A 21,505-nucleotide genomic window follows, 5' to 3' on the forward strand; every position below is an offset into this window, starting at 1 on the left:
ACACGTATCATTGAGATAGTTATTACCGTTGGATAATAGACTTAATGATGACATGATTGACTGAGCTAAAATAATTTCTGAAACTTGAAGTTTAGAAACGACAAGCTCGTTCCATAAATGTCTCAAACATACTTATTGTGATAAGGTATGAGCTCAAAGTTTAGGCTAAGGACATTGTTAATAAAAGGACTTTAAATTAGCCCTTTTGACAACGCCGTATTTTCGAGAATACTAACGAGTGTTTTAAACACTGTAATATTCTGGAAATAGTGAGATACTTCATTATTTAATTGTAAACCCTAAGTCATGTATATTAAAAATTACTTGACTAACAAAGATGCACAATAAATAACCAAGTGATGGAAGAAGTCAATAAAGTTCTTTATTGAAACATATTTAATCACACTATAGTTAGTGATGATGAGATCTGAGCATGCAACGGTGTAAATTATTGAAGGCACCAATAGATATACACCAACGAATTAGGGTAACTTCGTATATTTGGATATAAAGTTTGGTGTATAGTCTAAAGCATACAAAGTATTAAAGTGTTCTAAAGTAAATTAATTTACTAAGAACGATATGACTTGACCTTAAGAGATAAGTCAAGAACACTTGCATGTTAGCATGGACTGTGGATATATATTTGGATGTAAGTCAAATCGACATAATTTATGGAGTATGATAAAATTGAGAATTCATGGGAATCTCAATCTTGGGTCAAAACTTCTGAAACTATCTCTAGGATGGCTACGAATAAATTGGCTCACGGTAACTTATCTTCTCTGGTCAAAGTGGGAGATGGTTAGGAATATTGCCCACTAGAAGATGATGATTACTAAATAAGATAAGAAGTTACATTATTAGCATCATATGATTAGTGGGTTGAGGTCTGATAACATTCATAATCAATAACAACTATCATCCATAGTCTCCGTATCAAACTGAATCGCATGCTGGGTATCCGAGATCGGGCGGTGAACTAAAACTTGGTCGATGACTGATATATGCCTGGAAAGCCTTATCTAAAGTCATATATGTGGAACATGAGTGATGGTTGATCACTCAGTGGGAGCATTATACACTTGCAGAAGGTGTACGACCTGGACAGGCTTTGGTTTGGATAAATGTGTCGTTTAAGGACCGTTACGATGCACTAGCCGAGGCCGCTTATGATGGTCACAGTGACGCTTGATCTAATATCCTGAAGTAATCATGGACTTCTAGGTCATGTTACAGACTTCTTTGACTCACCACGTTAAAGGCTAGTGAGACGTTGATCAAATAGGTGTCTTGGGAAGTCGGGATATGATTGTAGAAGAAAGTGTTTTACAGATACGGAATCCAGCCTTCCTGAAAGAAGGTAAATGTTCTCACACCTAAGGGTTGATTCACGAACCAAATGATTGTGCACACTTCCGAAGTTGGCTTACGTTCGGTTCAATCTTTCGCTGTGGAAGCAACGATGCTTAGGGCTTATATGTAACGAGAAAGGTATAACGGAACAAATTGACATATCTCGATACGGGCAGAACGTTGAGGGTCATGATCACGTACTGATTAAATCAGTGGACACTCGTTACGATGAGTAAATATAGTTCTAGTATTAAACAAGGGTTCGGTCTTGGATTACACGGTGGAGTATTGAAAGAGACTAGACAATTCGATTTGAAAAGAGAAATAAATATTTTGTCTTTTATCGAGATTGTTAAGCTTCTACTACTAGGTCCATCGTCTCCGATTCGGCTTTGATAAAGGCGGATAAGAACATTAATATAATAATATGTTTATTATTATAATCTCACTTGCTGTAATAGTGATTAACAACATTAATTCCAAAAAGGGTATTTATTTGGAAATTAAATAAATATTTATGGCAATGTTGTTTATTTGTTGCTAGATCAAGTAAATAAACTTTATATTTATTGATGGACAAGTAAATATGTGTTAAATGAGTTTAAAGCTATTGGACCTTGAAAAAACAAAAATTTGGGCCTCCCTACCTTGGTATATGCGATTTTTGTACTGGTTGTAGAACCAGTATTTTTTCTGTTTTTCTGTTCCTAAATTAAAGGAGAAAATACATGAAATATGATTTTCATATATTCTCTCCTAATGTTTAGGTTAAATATTAGTAGAATATTTAGGAGAATATATTTTCTTAAATTTTCTCAACAGCAAATATTTTATATTGTTGTATAAAATAAAATCCTAGATACTGATCTGATGGATGAGAGGAAAATAGGATTCACTTGTTGAGATCCAAGAACTGAGATTTAATCCAATAGTGTGAACACAAGAAAAGCAAATAATATTTTCTAGAATATTCTGGAATATTCTATAAGATACATTTTGAACTGCTATAAATAGAGGACTAATGAGAAGCAAATTTTAACCTAATTTGATCACAAATTTCGTGGCCTCCTATGCCTGGGTGTCGCGAATTTTGCTTCATCTCCCTCCCCTCAGAATTGTTTCAATTCCATTCTTAGAAATAAGAGAGAAAGATCGGAAACACCTCGTTTCCAGATCTAGTGAGATACAACGTTGCTCACTCATTTGTCTTATCTTCCTCGGATACTACGTTTCGGAAGACTTTGATGTCATCACATCGATTCCTTGAAGGAAGAGTTCCAGATCTGATCGTGGGAGGCTTGTACGTTCAAGACGAAGACGGATTGTGAAAGCTTTCGGTTCGTGAGCCAAAAACTGTAAGTTTTCTTAAACTCGTCTTTCTCATCGGTTGCTTGACATTTGCTTGCTCTCATTAAATAACGTAGATCTAGATCTTGTATAAATAACCATGATTTAATTAGCTCTTGTTAGCGTAATTTCATTGCTTTCGCTACATCATGGTTTTCCCAACAAGTCTTGCTTGTTCAGGGCCACAAGGCCATTTTGACTCATGTGGCCAAGTCTCAAGTGTCACTTTTGAGTATCACTCATAGAGGAGTTCGCCACAACAATAATATTATCAGTGACATTGCAGCAAGAACCATTCGGAATGTAGAATTCAGACACTTTGGTTCCAGTAAGGACCAATTTGTGGTCTTTGTATACACTCAAATAGCCTTTCTCAGCTTTGTACACGCAACCACAATCATATATTGCCTCGAGAGAAATTAGATTTCTCTTAAGCCCTGGAATATACATAATCATCTAGTGTTGTTGTGTCTACAAAGCATGTTTTCATCCATTTTCGATTTTAAAGTGTTTTTAACCATATGATCTCATCTAAAGATCCAAATAATTTCGAAAATCACCCTAAACCCTATATAAACGAAATTAGGCATTCAAAAACATATTTTTCCATTATTCAAAAACAATTCGAAGAGTTCTTCTTCTCTGAATTCAATCGTTCTTCTTTGTTTTCTCTTTCTATTTACTTTGCTGCTTGACATTATTGTTGAACCTTTCTTTTATTTAATAGGAATTCACTTTTATTTTCATGGTTGATTTTATTGCCTTCGATTATTATTTTGTGCTTAGTTTTGATTACTTTGTGATGCATTCCGAACCGATATTAATGCATTGTTGATTCTCTAATATAGTCTATTGCTCGTTACCATAATGTTTGCTTGATTATTAGCTGTGCATATTCTCATATTCACTGATTGGTTACCTTTGAATTGTTATCTAGGATCGTTAGCTTTTCGCGAGTGGATAAATTATCGGGCTTTTGCTATAATCATCATTGTCGATCTAGGATAGTAGAAAACTCTAGATGATAGTGCAATCATTTGAATTTTTGTTCTTTATATGTGTGATTGTTTTAATGTGATTACAAGCCGAGAGGATAATAATATGTGAACTGCATAGGTTTGCTAGAGCACTCGAAAGAAAATATTGAATATGTTAGAAAGAGTGAGAATAGTTACATAGGAACAAGGCAACAATAGACAAAATAGATAGTCAACGCAGTAGGTTCGTGGTGAAGTCGCAACCCTAATTTTCTCATTGATTAAACTCGTTAGAATTATTGTCTTCTTGTCTTTTACATATTTTTAGTTTCCTCATAATAAACACTCGACAATATTTTGGAGTCAATTCGCATCAAGTTAGATTGAATCATTAAAATTTATAGTCTCTGTGGGATTGATACTCGTATTTCGCTTACACTATATTACTTGGATGTGTGATACTCGTACTTCGCTTACACTATATTACTTGGGTGTGTGATACTCGTACTTCGCTTAGACTATACTACTTGCATGTGTGAATTTATCGCAACAAGAAACTAACAAATTAAAATAAATAACGAGAAAATAAAAACTTATATAATTCGGGGAAAATAGGGCTTATGATTTTACCACGGATCAGATCGACCACAAATGACCATCCCTAATTCAACTATATCATTGTCTCGTTTCCTATATTACTCTTGAAATTCACATGCAAATAACTGCTAACTTTTCTCGAGTCGTTAACAAACCTAATCAATTATCATGTCTCTTTGCGGGAGGTATAAGATTGATTATTTATTTGTCAAAATCAGAGCTAAGATTAATGTCAAATCGATGCTCAAGTAATGAAAAAATCATCATGAATTGATGAAGTGAATTGAAGTGGAATGCAAGAGGTACCGCGTATGCCGAAAAACATAGTTTATAAAGTTTATATATAAGTTTTGTGCTTTTAAGTGTGATCCAGTTTGCATTCATGGCTGAAACGTTATTACATAGCATAAATTACTGCCAAATATATATTTTAAATGGTTTGAATGTTCGAACAGTTTTTTGAATGCTTTCATGGCTGAAATATTTGAAGTTTATGATATGTTTGAAAGCGCTAAAGATTTTGGTAACCTTCAAGCATCAACTCGTGATGTTTGGTTATGAAACATTGAGAACTGGAGACTATATAATTCTTACTAAATATATTATGAAGATATTTAATATGACCATTGTACTTCTAAGAGTAAACTATGACCATTTAATTCTTCTACTTTTAGGTACACTATGTATGGATACACTCATACTTGCCTAAATCCTGAAATGAGACGCAGTTACTTATGGCTAGTCATCTTCATTTGGTGAGCGAATGATCATGAACTTTCATTAAAAACCTCTAATTAGACAGTTGGTGAAATGACTTCGTCATGTTAGGATTATAAATCTCATATATATAGAATTCATGTATAAGATTGCTTAAATGCAATGTTATCACCTCATGCTTTACTATTGACAATGCGAATAAATTAACTACACCTCGTATTCAATTGAGAGGACTCGTTGAATTAAGAATTGTGTCATGGTAGCTCCATCTCACTAAGAATGCTTCTTCTTTTTAACAAACAACAAAGGAGTTGATGATATTAACGGAAGGTAAACATGAAATTTATTCAATAGATCACGATGTATTATGAGTAGTGGAGAGTAGAAAAGTAAAACATATGAGAGACAATGTATTTAGTATCAATTCTTTAGTGGAGTCAACTGTCATTAAGAATAAACATTGAAAAAAGTTTGTGAACTTTTGTGTACCATGGTTCAATCTTAAGCATTGTTCATATAGAAAATATACCTTAAGGGCCACAAAACATACCATAGAAAATATATTTGATGAATTATCTTTTGGAATAAGATTCAATTGTTGATAAAGAGCAAAAATGTACTTGAAAATGTCACTTTGAACAAAAACTAGTTTTCACTTAAACCCAAATTTATCATATGATGCTAAACAAAATAAATACATAGAATATAAATGAGTTTATGGCCGTGGCATTTTAAGAGGTTTAAGGAAAAATTAATCATTGATATTACATATGTCATGGAACTATTAGTGTTAGACTATTTAAAAGGAATTAATGAATTGAAAATTTGTGATTGGTCAATCAAGATGATGGTTTTGGCTGTGGCCCCATTATACGCAAGAGTATGTTCGGTTTTGATGTTGTTTTTTTTTTTTTGAAAAACGTGGGCGGCACCACGACGAACTTATAATTAAACAACCCTCACTTATGGCGGAGGAAAACCGTGATTACAAAACATAATATTGGTCTCTAAGAACCTCTCGCATAGCGCAAGGAGGGACAACCCCCTCCCAACGAACATCTGAGTCAAAACTAAGAGAAAATTGAGCACGATTGTGCGCATCAGTATTACATGATCTAGGAAGGAAAATAATCTCAAAACCGGAGAAGAATGGAAGAAGTACCTTGATGTCGTGCACAATGACCCCGAGTTCCGTGGCCGGGACCATGTCGCTCTTGACCGCACGCACGACTTCAAGACAATCCGACTCGAGCACCACCCGGTTAAACCCATGAAAGATCGCCAAGGATAAGCCTCTTAGGATAGCCATAGCTTCCGCGAGGGCTGGAGAAAGGCGGACGTTCCGGGTAGAAATCTCCGAGGCAATCACAAATCCCTTATCGTCCCTAATAACCCCTCCGGTGCCAAACCGGCCTCCCCGGTCGTCGGTGGCAGCGTCCACACAAATAGAGACCACCCCAGGGGGAGGCGCACCCCACTTTCGATTCTCGGAGTCGCAGCCCGCCGACGACATGGTGAGATTGGCTTCTCTATAGGAGTTAAGGAAGTCGCCGGTCCAATTCACGAGCTCCTCCGGATTCCACGTAGTCTTCCCCGCCGTCACTTGGTTCCTATGATTCCAAATCTCCCAAACAAGCGCAACAAAGAATTCAAAATCACATACCTCAACGGCACTAGCGATGTAGACGAAGATACCGGTGATGTCGTCTCCCCGAGTTTTCTTGAGTAGCTCCCCAAACTTTGTGAGCTTCCACACTCTTCGGACCCACTTACATCTCCAAATGGCATGGGTAATCGACTCCGGGTGACCACGGCAAAGTGGACAACGACCATCTTCAATAAAGTGGCGACGAGTAAGCGTGGTGCGGACGGGAATCCAATTCCTACAAACTCGCCACGCAAAAAGCTTCACCTTCGGAGGAGTATTAAGTTTCCAAAGACAATTCCACCAAGAGGTCGTGGCTGAGTTATCCGAAGAGCCCACTTCCGAATAGTTAGACATTGCAAACCTATACCCACTCCTCACCGAGAACTCACCATCTTTAGAAAAATGCCACTGGAGGACATCGGGAGCCCCCGAAGAGCTCGTCGGAATGCATAAAATGGCCTCCGCATCCTCAACTCCAAACATCGTACGGACCAAGGCTTCATTCCACCTCCCATCGTTGTGTTTGAGCTACGCAACTCTCATCGACTCGGGCAAAGCGGGCGGTTCAACAAAGGAGAAGCTCGAGGGACGGGGGATCCATCTGTCATTTCGGACGGAGACCGACTCCCCGTCACCGATCCTCCACCTAGCACCCTTTCTCAATAATTTCCTTCCCCCAAACCAAGCTTCTCCACATAAACGAGCCATTCGAACCACACTTAGCTCCAAGGATATTGCCCCTAGGAAAATAGCAAGCCCGGAAAACTCGGCCAACAAGACTATCGGGTCTCCTCACAAGTCGCCAAACACTTTTCGCAATAAGGGCTTGGTTGAATTTTTCGAGATCCCGAAACCCGAGCCCTCCCTCCGACTTATGGATTTTGTGTTCTTCCCCGATGCTCCCCCACCAAAACTTAGCCACCGCCTTATGAATGTCCTTGATTAGTGACTTGGGAAGCCGGAAGCAACTAGCCACGTAGGTCGGGATAGCTTGGAGAACCGACTTAATGAGAACCTCTCTCCCGGGGTGCGATAACCATATACCCCTCCAACTCTTGATCTTCTCCCACACTCGTTCGCGAATAAAGGAAAACAAGTCCTTCTTGCTTCAGCCCGAACACGCCGGAAGGCCAAGGTAGCGTTGGTGACAAGAGGTGATGCCAACTCCAAGCCGGGCAGCGATGTCAACCTTAGACCCCTCCGGAACGTCTTTCCCAAAGCAAATATTGGACTTGGTGAAGTTGATGAGTTGACCCGAAGCCGCCGCATAAGTTGAGAGACACCTAGCTACCGCATCACACTCTTCCAACTTAGCCCGGAAGAAAACAAGGCTATCATCCGCGAAGAGTAAATGTGAGACCCGGAGATCCCGAGAGCCAAAACACACCCCGCTAATCTCCCCTTTTCTCTCACTTTCCCGAAGGAGACAAGAGAGTCCCTCCGAACAAAAGAGAAAAATGAAGGGAGAGAGCGGGTCACCTTGTCGAAGACCTCTACTTGGCACAAGACGGCCTCGGACTTCCCTGTTTATGTTGAAGGAATACCGCACCGTCTTGACGCACTTCATAACCTTCTCAAACCATCTACCATCAAATCCAAGCTTCAACATCATCGCCTCAAGGAAGGGCCACTCCATTGGTTTTGATGTTGTAAAAGACACTTTTTGAGTTTTTCTTAAGCGATAAACTAAATGAATACATATGCTTTTATTTCATTGGTTCAAGGAGTGAGAATTGGCCGTGCATGACATGGAGAAGTGAGATTAATTCAGGTAAATGTGCAGTTCCAATCATGGATCTACGTTTGGTGGATCTTGGAAGACAATTCACACAATTTGTAAATGCTATAACTAGCCTTCATTACCACTTAGAAAAATCACTAATTCACAAACATCTTTGCTTCTTTACTTTGAAATAATCTCTCCCTCTCTCTTTCTAAGCACTTGGTCTTGATCTTGGTTTTGTATTATTGAAGACTTGTTTTGCATGTAGTCGCTCTCAATGATTGAAATACAGTTACCGATACCGTATCGAGACTCATATTTTGCTGGGTTACCGAGAGATATCAATCATTTACCGGGGTATCCAGTGAGGGTAAAGGTAAACTGCACCGATGAAGTTACCATTACCGACGTGGTTTACCGAAAAATATCGGATTTACCGATGGGTATCCAGTGAACACATCATTATATTTTTTTAAAACATATGATAAAAATGTAAATAGTCTACAATATTTTCATTACAATACATCACGTTTTACACTTCAACATACCAATTGGAGTAATCAACCCTCTATTATTTACACCCACGATCATGAGCTTAAATTTTCAAAATTTTCAAAGGTCGGTCCACGATCATTGGTGGAAATTTTTAAAAAAAATTGACCTGGTTTTCGGGGTTTCGATAACCGATCCAGTTTTCTTCCGGTTACCGGCGGTTTTCTCGGTATCTAGCGATTTTGTTCATACCGCTACTCGCAAGTACCAAAAATCGACATACCGACCGATTTTCTTCCGGTAACCCCGGTATTTCAATCATTGGTTGCTCTTCCAAGACCCAAAAAAGATACCAGAGAAAGGAGTTCCAGATCCTAGAAGCTCAAATTTAGATTCAAAATATTAGATGTCGTTTTAATATTAGATGTCGTTTTAATATTATTATGTGTAGGGTAGGTTTCACGAAAACCGATACCGATTTTGTAAAGGAAAAAAAAAAAGAGAAAAAAATTTATATATGGCTTTGATATGTCAAATGTTGTTCTAAAACTAAACCATATATCTAATTTTCAACTAGGGATATAATCTTTCGTTTATTTCTACAATTTGCTATTAAGGTTTATTATTTTTTGTGTACTATTCTTATGCTGTGCCTATAATTTTCCTTATATAGTTTTTTTCCATCAAATAATTTAATTATTTGTAAATTCTCTATATATTTGTTGTACTAGTCAATCTTCTACTTCTTTTTTAATATCTAGCCTAATTTTAATTTTATTAGAAAAATAGTTCACCAGATCGAAATTAATTAAATAACCGTTCAGTTAATTAAATTAAATTAATTGAACAGTTAATTTAATTAATTGAAGCGTGATGAGCTATTTTTTTAATAAAATAAAATTTGGACTATTTTTTAAGAGTGATGGGTTATTAAGTTGCTGCCATATTTGTCCCTATTTATTTTAGACTCCACTGACTATCTAATCATATGAAATGTTAGAAATTTTCAAATAGCCTACGTTTCGTTAATTTTGGGTAAATTGCTACGTACATCTATTTACGCTATAAAAATGACAAAAAAAACGCAGCGTAAATTTTTAGTGAATATGTGTAAATAACGTTGATCACATCGTACTTTTGATTATTTACGAAACATTTAATACGTTGGTTAAAACATAAACGCTTATATTTCTGTAGCTTATATCGCTAAATTTTTTGTTTTTTTATGTAATATTTTCTAAAGGAGGTCTTCTATATTTGAGGGAAAAATAATAATTCAGTATCCTATAATTCATAAAGTAAATAAAAGAGTCTCCAGGCTTATCAGTTATCACGTTCTGGTGGACTTCCAAGGAAACAGCAGCGAAGATCATTTGTGAAAATGGCTTTTCCGTTACGCTTTTCTCTAACTCAAACTGTGAATTGTCGTACACTCGCATTACCATCAGTCTCCGCATCTTCTTTTCTGGGTTCACGTATTTCATCCCTCTCTTATTTTCCTTACAATGACCATCATCGTCCCTTGAAGCTCAAGAACCTCCCAAGAAAATCAGCCGAAGGTAAGGCCTAACTCTTCCCTGCTCGCTTGCTTTTACTATATTCGCAACTTTAATTCCATTCTAAAGCTGAGTTCTAATGCTTCTATACATGCTATTATTATGAAGATAATTTTGCTTGACCTTTTGTTCTGTTTTCTCTTAAATCGTGTGGTTATAGAAGTTCCTGTTGAGCTAGATGAAGAATCCAAGTTTGTTCCATTGAACCCTGAAGAAATGCAATATGGCCCACCTGTAAGTTCTGGTTAGTTTCTCTCCAGATTTTTTATTTTTTATTTTTTTATTTTATAAGCCTTTCCTTTGCAATAGTGTTTGTAACTTTAGTGTTCTGGAAAAATAAAACATTGATTTTGAATGTATCCTATTGAAGATTCCTTGCATTTACAGGCTTTGTTGGTCCTGGGCTTTGAGTTGGAAGAGAATGTAAAGGTGACAACTTCTACTAATTTATTTGTTTATTTTCCTTCTCTTTAAGTCCCTTGTTTCTTGATTTGGATGTGTTGCAGCTTCAACAGTTTCTGAAAGCATTGGATGGAGAATTTATTCAGGTTGATTTCTCGAAAACAATACAATGAAACAAGATTGGCTTTGAATGGCATGGTTACTCTGTCGTTTTCATTTCTGAAATTTTTGTATTTCACTTTGGAAAGAGTAGTATACTTTTTTACATTAATGCCAATGTCTTTCCTCTGTTATGTTATCGTAACTTATCTTTTGCCAAAAACATAACACACTCAGCCTTTTAGCTTAAACCTCGATGTTTTAGATTGTATATTGTACCGAGGACATGCTTACTCGTTCGCTCTGGGACGCGGTTTCTACAGACCAACCCAATCTGCAGGAAATTAAGGTTAAGAGACTGTTTCGAATCTGTCACGGTTTCCATTAATTAAAGTTCTATCATCAAGTATTGTTTCGATTCTGATATTTTCGGCAGATAGCCAAGTCGGTGCCGCGAATCTGCTTTCTATCCGGTCTAACCGGGGAAGAGATGATGATGTTCATCGATGCCTTTCCAGAGACCGGTACCTTAAAGATTTCTTTTTCTGACATCTTGTTCATCTTTCTAGTCGAAGAACTGATATTTCAGTGTTTCCATATAGTCTCAAGAGATATATTTACATAGCCTTTGAGACTCAGCCTTTGAGTTATATTCTTGGTTGGTTGGGCAGGACTAGAGCCAGCTGTTTTTGCGGCACTGGTTCCGAACAGTGCGGATAAACCTGTAGAGGAGTTGATAGAAGAAATTATGGGCGACCATGAAATGATTGTGAGTACTCAATTTATTTACTAGATATTTGCTTGTTTGTGCATTACGATTCTCCGCGTTTAAAACTTCATGCTGATATGGCGACTTGCACTACAGACTGCCCGTGAACGGGAAGGGAACGAGTAATATTCAAGAAAATGTTTGCCTCAGACTCTCACTAGTATCTTTCTGATATAGTCATGTAATTCATTACTTCATGGAATAGCGTGGAATTGAGATGGGTATCTTTCTTATACAATCATGTAATCTTTCTGGCTTTGAATGATTCGTTATTTTCATTGCTCTCTAGCTCCCCCCAAATGAATGAAAGCTATGCAACAAAATCACATGTAAAACTAGTACATACAACCCAGAACAACAAATCCAGTGATTTTACATCCAAAACTGAGGATCAAAATCAAATCACCAGCTAGCAAGAACAATTGCCTATAGAAACACTGGAGGTCTCACCGAATTCACAATACCTTTTACATCCAAAGATCAGATAAGATCAGGTTAGGTCAGTCATCTTCGTCGCCGCTCTCATCGCTGAAATAACTCGCCGCCTTCTTCGCCCTCTTCTTCTCCGCTCCGCCGCCATCTCCGCCGGTCAACAACCTCTTGTCGGCACTATCGTCCACCACCGACGCCCAATTTTCACCACCGCCATCGTCGTCATCATCATCGCCGCCGCCATAATCATTGTCACAGTCTCGCCTGGTTCTCCGCTCTCTCTTCGGCTCGGGGCGCTCCCGGGGGCCGAGGCGGTTCCTAGGGCACTCGTACGACAGGTGTCCCTCGTCGCCGCACTCGTAGCACCGCGTCTTGTCTCTGTAGACCCTCTTCTTTATGAACTCCGCGGCGCGGCCGTTGTCGGCGGCGATAGATGCCCTCAGAGTCCGGCCGTTGAGCACTTTGCCGTCGAACTTGGCGGCGGCGGAGGCGGCGTCGTCGCGGGACACGAACTGGACGAAGGCGACACCGCGGCTGAGACGCGTCTTCCGGTCCTTGAGGACCGTCACGCGCGCTATCTTTCCCGAGGTGGAGAACAGCGTGTGGAGGTCGGAGTTGGTGAGGGAATAGTCGATGTTCGAGACGTAGAGCGTCGATTTCGACGGCGCTAGGGTTCCGGAGCCGGCGGAGGGCTTACTGGCGGCGGCGGCGGTGGAGGAAGGAGTTGCGGAGGCGTAGCGGTAGTAGAAGGTGTCGTCCTCGTCGTCGTCGTCGCTCAGGTTGTTCCTTGACTTTTGGCGCTTCTTCTTCTCCGACGCCATTACGGAGATCCGGTTACCGGAACTGACAGTCCGAGCACCCAGAAGTTGTAAGTTTCAGGAATCACGTTGTAACAAAATTATAGCAACTAAAAGCTGAGACTACCGATTTGTTGCGTGTTGCGGCTCTCCCTGAACAAAAGCTGGAGATTCGGGAACAGAGTTAAAAAAAAAATGGGTTGTCACAAGGCAGACGGTGAGGGTCGGCGCGTTCCGTGCGTGGCACGCGTCTGGCGGCGGCGAGGCTGGCGCGTGAGACGCGGTGCAAGGCTGGAGAGAGAGGTCGCGATTCAGGTTCCCACGGTCGCCGGGATCGCGACCGGTGTGGCCGATGGAGGGAGAGAGAGATGGTCGAGCTAACTGGATCTATCGACGGAGGGGAGAAACACCGGCGAGGCCCTGTCACGGGTTTAAGAAACGACGGATCGGGAAGAGAGAGAGAGAGGTGAAATATGACGAGAGAATATGGAAAATATTAATACACCCACCTTTTGTAATTTCTGTAATTTATTGTAAGCTCTAAAATGTATGAATAAAATATTTAAATAAAAGCAACAAAAAGAGTATATGGACATATATGTGAGAGAATATGGAAAAAGCCCTACTTTGCAAGGGCTGAGTTGAAAGGGATAAACTTGTTTTCTTTTCCCTCATCACTCTCTCACCTTCCCTCTCGTCATATTTAACCTCGCTCTCTCTCTCTCTCTCTCTCTCTCTCTTCTCCGATCTGTCGTTTCTTAAACCCGTGACAGGGCCTCGCCGGTGTTTCTCCCCTCCGTCGATAGATCCGGTTAGCTCGACCATCTCTCTCTCCATCGGCCACGCCGGTCGCGATCCCGGCGACCGTGGGAACCTGAATCGCGACCTCTCTCTCCAGCCTTGCACCGCGTCTCACGCGCCAGCCTCGCCGCCGCCAGTCGCGTGCCACGCACGGCCCGCGCCGACACTCAAGCTTCTGCCTTGTGAAAACCCGTTGTGCAACTCTGTCCTCGAATCGCCAGTTTTTGTTCAGGGAGAGCCGCAACACGCAACAAAGTCCTCACCTTTCACCGATTGAGGTAGTCTCAGCTTTTAGTTGCTGTAATTTTGTTACAACTTGATTCCTGAAACTTACAACTTCTGGGTGCTCGGACTGTCAGTTCCGGTAACCGGAAAGACCTTGAAACAACGGTGCTGTGTAGTATTAGGATACAGGTCCTAGCTGGGAATCTGTAGCTGACATATACATACATATATACGCACACGTATATATAGATAGATAGATGAATTAATATATAAAATTGGGTATATAAGGATTTTAGATGAGCATTGGACGTGTTTGTTTTGTCGCGAAATGTTTTGAAAATTTTTATTGGCTCATCTCTATGCATATGCACCGAAAAAAAAAAGAAATTGAAATAAATTGTAATGGAATGAGCTGATATGATATCCATTGATCCTATGTGATAAGAAGGCAAACCGGCTTCTTTTAATTGAGAACTTGTGAGATGAATTGGTGGTTTTGTATGCTGAATTCTGAAATGTGATTGTGCAATGGCTTCTCAAATAATTGCTAATGATTCATTTGAATTGCATGTTAGCTTATACTGTAGATAAGCATTCAAGAGGATGTACAGCTGAGGCTAACAAATACCGCGTGACTATGATGACTGTGCGTAATGGGCCTGATCAGCGGAAAATGTGAAATTCTGTTGAACAGCAAAGAAACCGGGGTGATATATGTAAAGATTGCTCTCATGTGTTTTGAAAAAGAGACATCTCGTTTCTTTTGATACGAATCTACTTTTTGTAATTAATTACAATTGCAGTGTTTAGAATTTTATATTCCGTGGCGTATATTAGTAGTACGTGTCACATTTGGTTTGTAAGTTGTGGCCTGTTGTAGCAGGCCTTTCCAAGTTTTTTCTTTTCCATCTTGGGCTATGATCTTAGGGTTCTAAGACTATAAATTATGTCAAAGGTTTTTCTGTTTCATCTAATAGTTAACTCTGATCATGAAAGGTTGAACCTATTGGCATCTTCTGTTAGAGCATTTCAAGATATGTAAATTGTGTTACCAGTTTAGAATCTGGTGTTTGAGTCAAAATGTCCGGAAACAGTCAATGTTTTGTGGAGTGGAAAGAGGAATTCGTTTCTCAGGAGCGAGGAAACCGAGTGGTTCACTATTTCTTGAAGAACTCCACTGGGGAATCTGTCCTTGCAGTCGTGGGCACTGAGAGGAGTGTTAGGCACATGTTTTATGTCATTGCTGAGGAGTTTCTGGAAGCCCATGGAAAGGAAAACTCCATTCATTCTGGTTTCAAATGGAGGTCGAGAAGGGAGGTTGTCGATTGGCTTACTTCTATGCTATCGAAGCAGCATCTTCACGAGGAACGATCTGGTGAGTGTGACAATTATTCATTGACTTTTTTCGGTAGGTTATTAGTATTGACGCTGTGCGCTTTGTTCTTTGAATTATTGACGGTAAATGAGTAATCACCTTTCAGCAGAACTTTTCTACAAGTTTCAATCAAACTCGAGCTGAGAAGCTTACATAGTTTAGATTCTATCCAGAACTTATCTGCCTTGAACATTTATTTTGTTAAAATATAAAGCTTGTTACTTTAGTTGGATAAACCCAAGTATTGTGTGCCATTATTGGAAATTTGAAACCATATAATACTGGTATAACATTTGATACCCATCTTTTAACTACAGATGCACAAGATTCAATGCAAGCTGTAGGATTCCCTGAATATTCCATGAATGGGATTTCTCAACATACTCGAGCACCAAATGGCATGGTAAATTTCTTGTGGTACATTTAGTGATTAGAGTTGTTGCATCCCATTCCCGTACTTCAGTATCCAATTCTTATTTTTCTCACAATAAAAAAATCCTCTTTGATGAATTTGTGTCAGGGTCGCCTTGCAAAGAGTTTTAGGAGTCAGAATTCGGATATATTTTGGTCAGGTAGTCCGTGGATGTGTGGTAAGCAGCTCAAACATTACCCATCCTTCTGCCGAAATGGGACCACAATACCGGTAAGAATCGCACTGTTAGTATTGAGGTATTTGAAATATGGCTTATAGGAGTTGTACTGCATGAATGTTCTTGGCTCAGGTTGCGGTCTGCAATAAGTAATCGCTATTGCTTGTCATGACTAATGAGATCTTCTGAACTTTAGGCAACACAGTAGCTAAAGACGAGCAGTTCCTATATTTGATCTATGTTTTCGATATAAAATCACGGATCATTAATTTTATGTAGTTAAACTTCTTTGATGAGAATCTTCCTTTTAATGCTGTTTTTTGCGCTTGGACCTGCAGATTCAATCTTTTGTGTTTGTTATGGCGAAAGGTGAAAACCACTATGTTGCTTATCTTGAAGATATGTATGAAGACAAGAGGGGTCAGAAAAAGGTAAAAGTGAGGTGGTTTCACCATAATCAGGAAGTGAGGGGGGTGGTTCAGCTGCGGAATCCTCACCCAAAAGAAGTATTCATCACTCAGTACGCACAAGTCATCAGTGCTGAGTGTGTCGATGATCTTGCCACAGTCTTGAATCAGGAACACTACGAAAAATGCTTGGCTTCAATTCCTCATAGTTTCTTGGCCAAAGTACATATGTGCTATAGGCAGTTCAGAAATAACAGAACAAAGCCCTTCGATTTAACAAAACTGGGTGGTTATTTCAAACAGCCAATTCTCTCGTGTTTGGGTCCTGATTCTTTCCCACAGCCCAAGAGTGAAGAAGACAATGGTAAAATAGGGGGTGGTGAAAATTCTAAGAGAGGTACCAAGAGGAGCAGAAGCGCAATAGACCCCTCAGGGGACAAAATCTCCGCCAAAGATCGTCATAAGAACTTGAGCTATGGCTCATTGAGGAATGGCTTGTTTTCCCTGAGGCATAGTATTGGTCAGCATTTGCATAATCAACCGTTCAAGGTTGATGATAAGATAGAACTGCTATGCCAAGACAGCGGTATCCGAGGGTGCTGGTTCAGGTGCACGGTTTTGGAGGTTTCTAAAAAACAGATAAAAGTCCAGTACAACGACTTGCAAGATGAGGATGGGTGTGGCAATCTTGAGGTATTCATCTTTATCCTTATTTAATTTTATTTTAGAACATGAAAAATGTAGGGGTTAATTTAGTGTATGCACGAAGTTTAGGGTTCGAGTCAATTAAAGGTTTACTCCATTTTCTTCCCTTGTTTGGCAGGTTTCTGTCTTAAAATCTGATTTGTGACTGTTATGTAGGAGTGGATCCCGGCTTTCAAATCGGCAATGCCTGATAAGCTTGGCGTGAGGCAGCCAAACCGACCGACGATTAGGCCAACTCCGTCTAAAGCTCTGGCTGAGCTTTCACTTGAGATTGGCACTGCAATTGATGCGTGGTGGAGTGATGGCTGGTGGGAAGGCATTGTCACAGGTCTCGACAGCTCGGCCGATAATGTGCAAGTTTTCTTTCCTGGTAAGAGTCTTTGACTTGTTAAAACAAAAATGAAACTGAGATTTTCATAGATAACCAAATGTCGCCCTCCTTATGGTAATCGAGTCATTAGCTACACGGAGCAAAACCCAGTCATCCCACAGAACACCACAGCCCAAAACACCTAAAGGAACCCAACTCATAGACCCTACAAGAAATACCCAGCCCTTACACTGAAAACAACTATCCCTTACAAAAATTACAAGCTCTCCCTTTCGTTGTTGGTTACTAGGAACTTGCCCAATCCTTTGGTGAAACTAATTAGTTGACAATTTTTCTTCTTTCTGTCTTGTGTAATTTTTTTCGGTGCTTGTATTAGGTGAAAGCTTACTCTTGGGCATTGACAAGAAGGACTTGAGAATATCTAAAGAGTGGTTAGGAGATCAGTGGATTAACGTCGAGGCTAAGGCCGACATCATGTCTGTCATATCTGTACCACTTTCTAGCTCGGGAATAAAGCCCTCCATGTCCTCAAGTACTCAAGAAGATCTCTCCGGCGCCGAACCAATCGCCGCAATACAAGAGGAAAACCAGAACCTCAATCTGACTACTATGTCTCCTAGCACCTCCGATGACCCTTCTAAAGCAAAAGAATTGGTCAACTGTGAGAAGTCACCCTCTCTAAGAGACAACAACATTGCTGACAATAAGGAAGCGGTCGACGCTGATGACAGTTCCAAAGTCGATGACTGCCATGGTGACAGAGCTGACGAAGATCTTGAAGGGAGTGATGATGGTGATGGAACTAAACTGGATGTTGTAAAGGAAATTGAAACCTCAGAGTTGAGTTGTAAAGCGGCGGAGACGATGATTGATGTGATGGCATAAGCATGTTAAGGTGTGGATGAATAATGTTCGGTTCGTTTGCTTGCCCTTTGATAGTTAGTGTCTTGTGTAAATACTAAATAGTTGCGAAGTCTAAAATTGTCGTTTGAATAGGAGGGTGGCTTTTCTCTTGTTTAGCTGTACAGTTCACGGAGTGTAGAATTTTTGTGACCTGATTGTTACTAATCACATTAGAAAGTCTAGACGGTTTTCTTATTTTATCAGGAAGAAAAGTTTAGAGGGTTAGAGGTACTTTGATTAGGGCAGTCCTCCATAAACGAGTCTTTCTCATGAAGTGACTCGAAACTTGTTGTGCATGCTGTGTGTAAAAAAGCTTTAAATTAATGAATTATGTTATCTTATTGAGGGATATTGTAAGACAACTACTAATCAAGTCATATTGCATTGCAGCTCCTCATGCAATCCCTGAATTTTAACTTGTAATTTCGTCTGAAAGTTTTTTTTTTATTATTATTATTATTCTCACAAAAAAAAAGAAAAAAAAAAAGCGCTCTTTGTTCTGTTCTGTGACTGGTGAATCGAACAGGGTGCTTCACTAGCAGTTCTATCTGAGTTGCTTAGAATTTCGGGTGTCGACAAACTCTGGTAATAGCAGGATAAATACTTTAAGCTTATTTGTGTGTTAGATTTGTATAGTAGTTTAGTGAGAGAGAACTTATTGGTAGAACTTCCATGAGAATCAACTAGTTTAAGACTAATCTGCAGACACTTTTTCTTCTTGATTGCCCATTTCTCTATGCACGGCTTACTGGCTGCCCAACAATGGTCTTCTCGTGTTGGACTTCTTTTTTAGTCTTTAATTATTGTCACTATTCAAGTTTAAACGTGCCGTGATTCTTTCTTAGTCTTGTGTTCGCCATCTTGATAGTTAGCCTGAAACATGGCATCCATGTTAACAAAACTAATAACTTTAAGCTAATTTGAAACTCTAAAGATGGAAAAACTCGGAAGAATCTTTGGCAAAAAACAAGAACATGTGAATTTTATGACCATGTTTGACATTGTGGACATGCCGATTTAGTACAGAACTCAGCCACTTGGTTTAAACAATAGGCTGGCTACATATATGATTCTATTTTATTTCTTTTCTTTTTCCAAAGAACTTAACACGTAGTTAATAGAGAACTAGTTTCATCGGCGCGCTAATGCGTTGATGACACTAATACATGTGGGTTCCACTGTGACACTAATACAACGCACTGATGAACCACATTTTTCGTTAAAAATATAGGTAGATCATATGCAAAACTTTTACTATACTCACTAACATACCACATAGCATATAAAAGCTTATTATTTAAGATTTTTTTTTTTTTTTTTGAAAAATGGTCAGGACCATACTTCATTCCACATCAGTGCAAAACAAAGGTTTGTCTGAATAATTGCAAATTTTTATCAGCCACAATTTATCGCTACATATACATGTTAAACCGTTTTTTGGCTTTAACATTGATGGACACGTGCTATGCTTGGAATGGTCACGTGACTAATTTTGGATTGGCCCAAAAGCACTCTTTGAGATCTCAAATGGCTCAAAGAAATATAGGACAAGACCCAAAGCGTACGAGAGCTTCAGAATAATCTTTGAATCATGTTTTGGAAGGAGAACCCGAATAAGATTTGAGTGTGGTAATGAAATATTCCTCTTATCAAGTAAAGAACATGAGAATCGATTTCTCAAGCTCTTGTACACTCTTGTAGAGATAATATAATTTGGCTTTGTTAGCCTTTGTTATGAGAGAAAGTGTTTGAGAGAGAGAGTGTTTTTTTCTTCCATTCTAATGAGAATGTTAGTAGATTATTTATCTTTTGACTTTGGTTTTTTTTTTTTTTTTGTCTGATATTGTATGAGTGAAGTGGCTTTGATTTCTCTTGATTTTAGTCTCAAAAGTGCGTTTTTCATAAGAGAAATAGTTTAATAGAAAATTTGGCATACACTAGAGAGAGAGAGAGAGTTTTGAGAGAGTTTTTCTCGAAGTTGGTGAGAACTCCCTTCCAAATGATGTTTGAATGGATATTCATAGGAGTTTGGCCCTAGGGCAGAGTTGTGTGTAGGACCCACGTATTTTGAGGCTTTTTTTGGAGCTAAAATCGACCCGTCGGCTCGGAAGTTCAGCCCGTGGAACAGCCTTGGAGATGAGCCCACTACGCGGCCTTGAGTGGAGCCCCCGAGATGGTCTTGGGTGAGCCCGCGGAGCGGGCTTGAATTTTAGCCCGTAGAGTGAGGATTTAGGCCACGTGTTTCACTGTGGCCTGCCGGTATCAGACTCACGGTGGCTTGTCGGCCACGTCCTTCACGTTGGCTTGCCGGCCTCGGACTCACGATGGCTCGTCGGTCTCGGAGTCACGATTGTGCTCCATCGGAGGTTGTTGCTAGACAAGTTGACAAGCACACACTCCTCATTTGCTTTGTGTGTGTATGTGAAGAAGCTTTTCTTCATCTTTGTGAATTTGTACATGAAAAAAGACCTAAAGGAGATTTTTTGCTCGTCTTTTTTCTTTTTTTGTGGAGCCTTGTCAATGTGTTAGGAAGAAGATGAAGACTTTTATTCTTTTTTTTTTTGGCCGCTTGGCTGTTGGAGAAAAGTGTGAAAGAGTCTATGGCAAAGGAATCAATTTTTCATTTTTTTCACATGGTGTTGTCGTGTGACTCCATTTAGAGGAGAGGAGAGACAATAATAAGTCTCTTTTTGCCTTTATACTCATGCTCGTGTGTTTGTTAGAGATAGGATAGGTTTTATTTTGTTTTTGTATATAGCCCAACTCTCTTTTGGGCTGAGCAAAAAATATCGGCCCAACGTATTGCTCGTCAAGCCCAACTCTACTATGGGCTGAGCAAAAATATTGGCCCAAGATTAACCTACCAGGTTTATGTGCGAGAAACTTTTTAGTACTGTCAGAGTTCTTGTGTCACGACCCGCAGGACACCCGTCGCCCTCGGATCGCGACCTTTCTTGTAACATTTTCATAATCATTTATATTTTCAAACGAAATGAACAAAAAATATTTTCAAACGTCATTTACAAAACGTCTATTAAACAAACAGCGGAAATAAAATTAATTTACATATAAGGAATAACAAGGGTTCCTAGAGCTAGTCCGCTAAAAACTGGTAAAATTTTTCGCTTTTAGAAGAGTTACAAAAATGCGGACTACCCTAGCTTGCTATCCATAAGCACAGGCCCATAATCGTGCTAACCGAGTTTCAAAACGTAAAAAGAGGTTCGGGCCGATTATCTAAACGTTATGATATAAT

The 21,505-nt window shown here is 39.5% G+C and overlaps 3 protein-coding genes across 3 annotated transcripts; 2 read left to right on the top strand and 1 right to left on the bottom strand.

Moving 5' to 3' along the window:
* Positions 1-10,158: 10,158 nt before the first annotated feature.
* Positions 10,159-11,921, top strand: LOC149379117 (vacuolar acid trehalase). Its single transcript, XM_089603742.1, has 8 exons — positions 10,159-10,416; positions 10,574-10,647; positions 10,801-10,842; positions 10,920-10,961; positions 11,180-11,263; positions 11,351-11,438; positions 11,586-11,683; positions 11,780-11,921. The coding sequence occupies exons 1-8, from the start codon at positions 10,239-10,241 to the stop codon at positions 11,807-11,809; spliced, it is 636 nt and encodes a 211-aa protein (XP_089459868.1). The 5' UTR covers positions 10,159-10,238; the 3' UTR covers positions 11,810-11,921.
* A 73-nt stretch (positions 11,922-11,994) lies between these two features.
* Positions 11,995-13,412, bottom strand: U11/U12-31K (RNA recognition motif and CCHC-type zinc finger domains containing protein). Its single transcript, XM_089603741.1, has 2 exons — positions 13,040-13,412; positions 11,995-12,958 (listed from the first exon to the last, which is right to left on the bottom strand). The coding sequence occupies exon 2, from the start codon at positions 12,934-12,936 to the stop codon at positions 12,184-12,186; it is 753 nt and encodes a 250-aa protein (XP_089459867.1). The 5' UTR covers positions 12,937-12,958; positions 13,040-13,412; the 3' UTR covers positions 11,995-12,183.
* Positions 13,413-13,534: 122 nt separating this feature from the next.
* LOC149379119 (Agenet and bromo-adjacent homology (BAH) domain-containing protein) lies at positions 13,535-18,659 on the top strand. Its single transcript, XM_089603740.1, has 7 exons — positions 13,535-13,991; positions 14,514-15,313; positions 15,631-15,716; positions 15,834-15,956; positions 16,242-17,003; positions 17,172-17,385; positions 17,723-18,659. The coding sequence occupies exons 2-7, from the start codon at positions 15,019-15,021 to the stop codon at positions 18,229-18,231; spliced, it is 1,989 nt and encodes a 662-aa protein (XP_089459866.1). The 5' UTR covers positions 13,535-13,991; positions 14,514-15,018; the 3' UTR covers positions 18,232-18,659.
* The last annotated feature ends 2,846 nt before the right edge of the window (positions 18,660-21,505 follow it).

This window comes from Urtica dioica, chromosome 12, assembly GCF_054948205.1.
Source record: "Urtica dioica subsp. dioica isolate 48M chromosome 12, U.dioica_male_clone48M_v1_H2, whole genome shotgun sequence".
Lineage (NCBI taxonomy): Eukaryota > Viridiplantae > Streptophyta > Magnoliopsida > Rosales > Urticaceae > Urtica > Urtica dioica.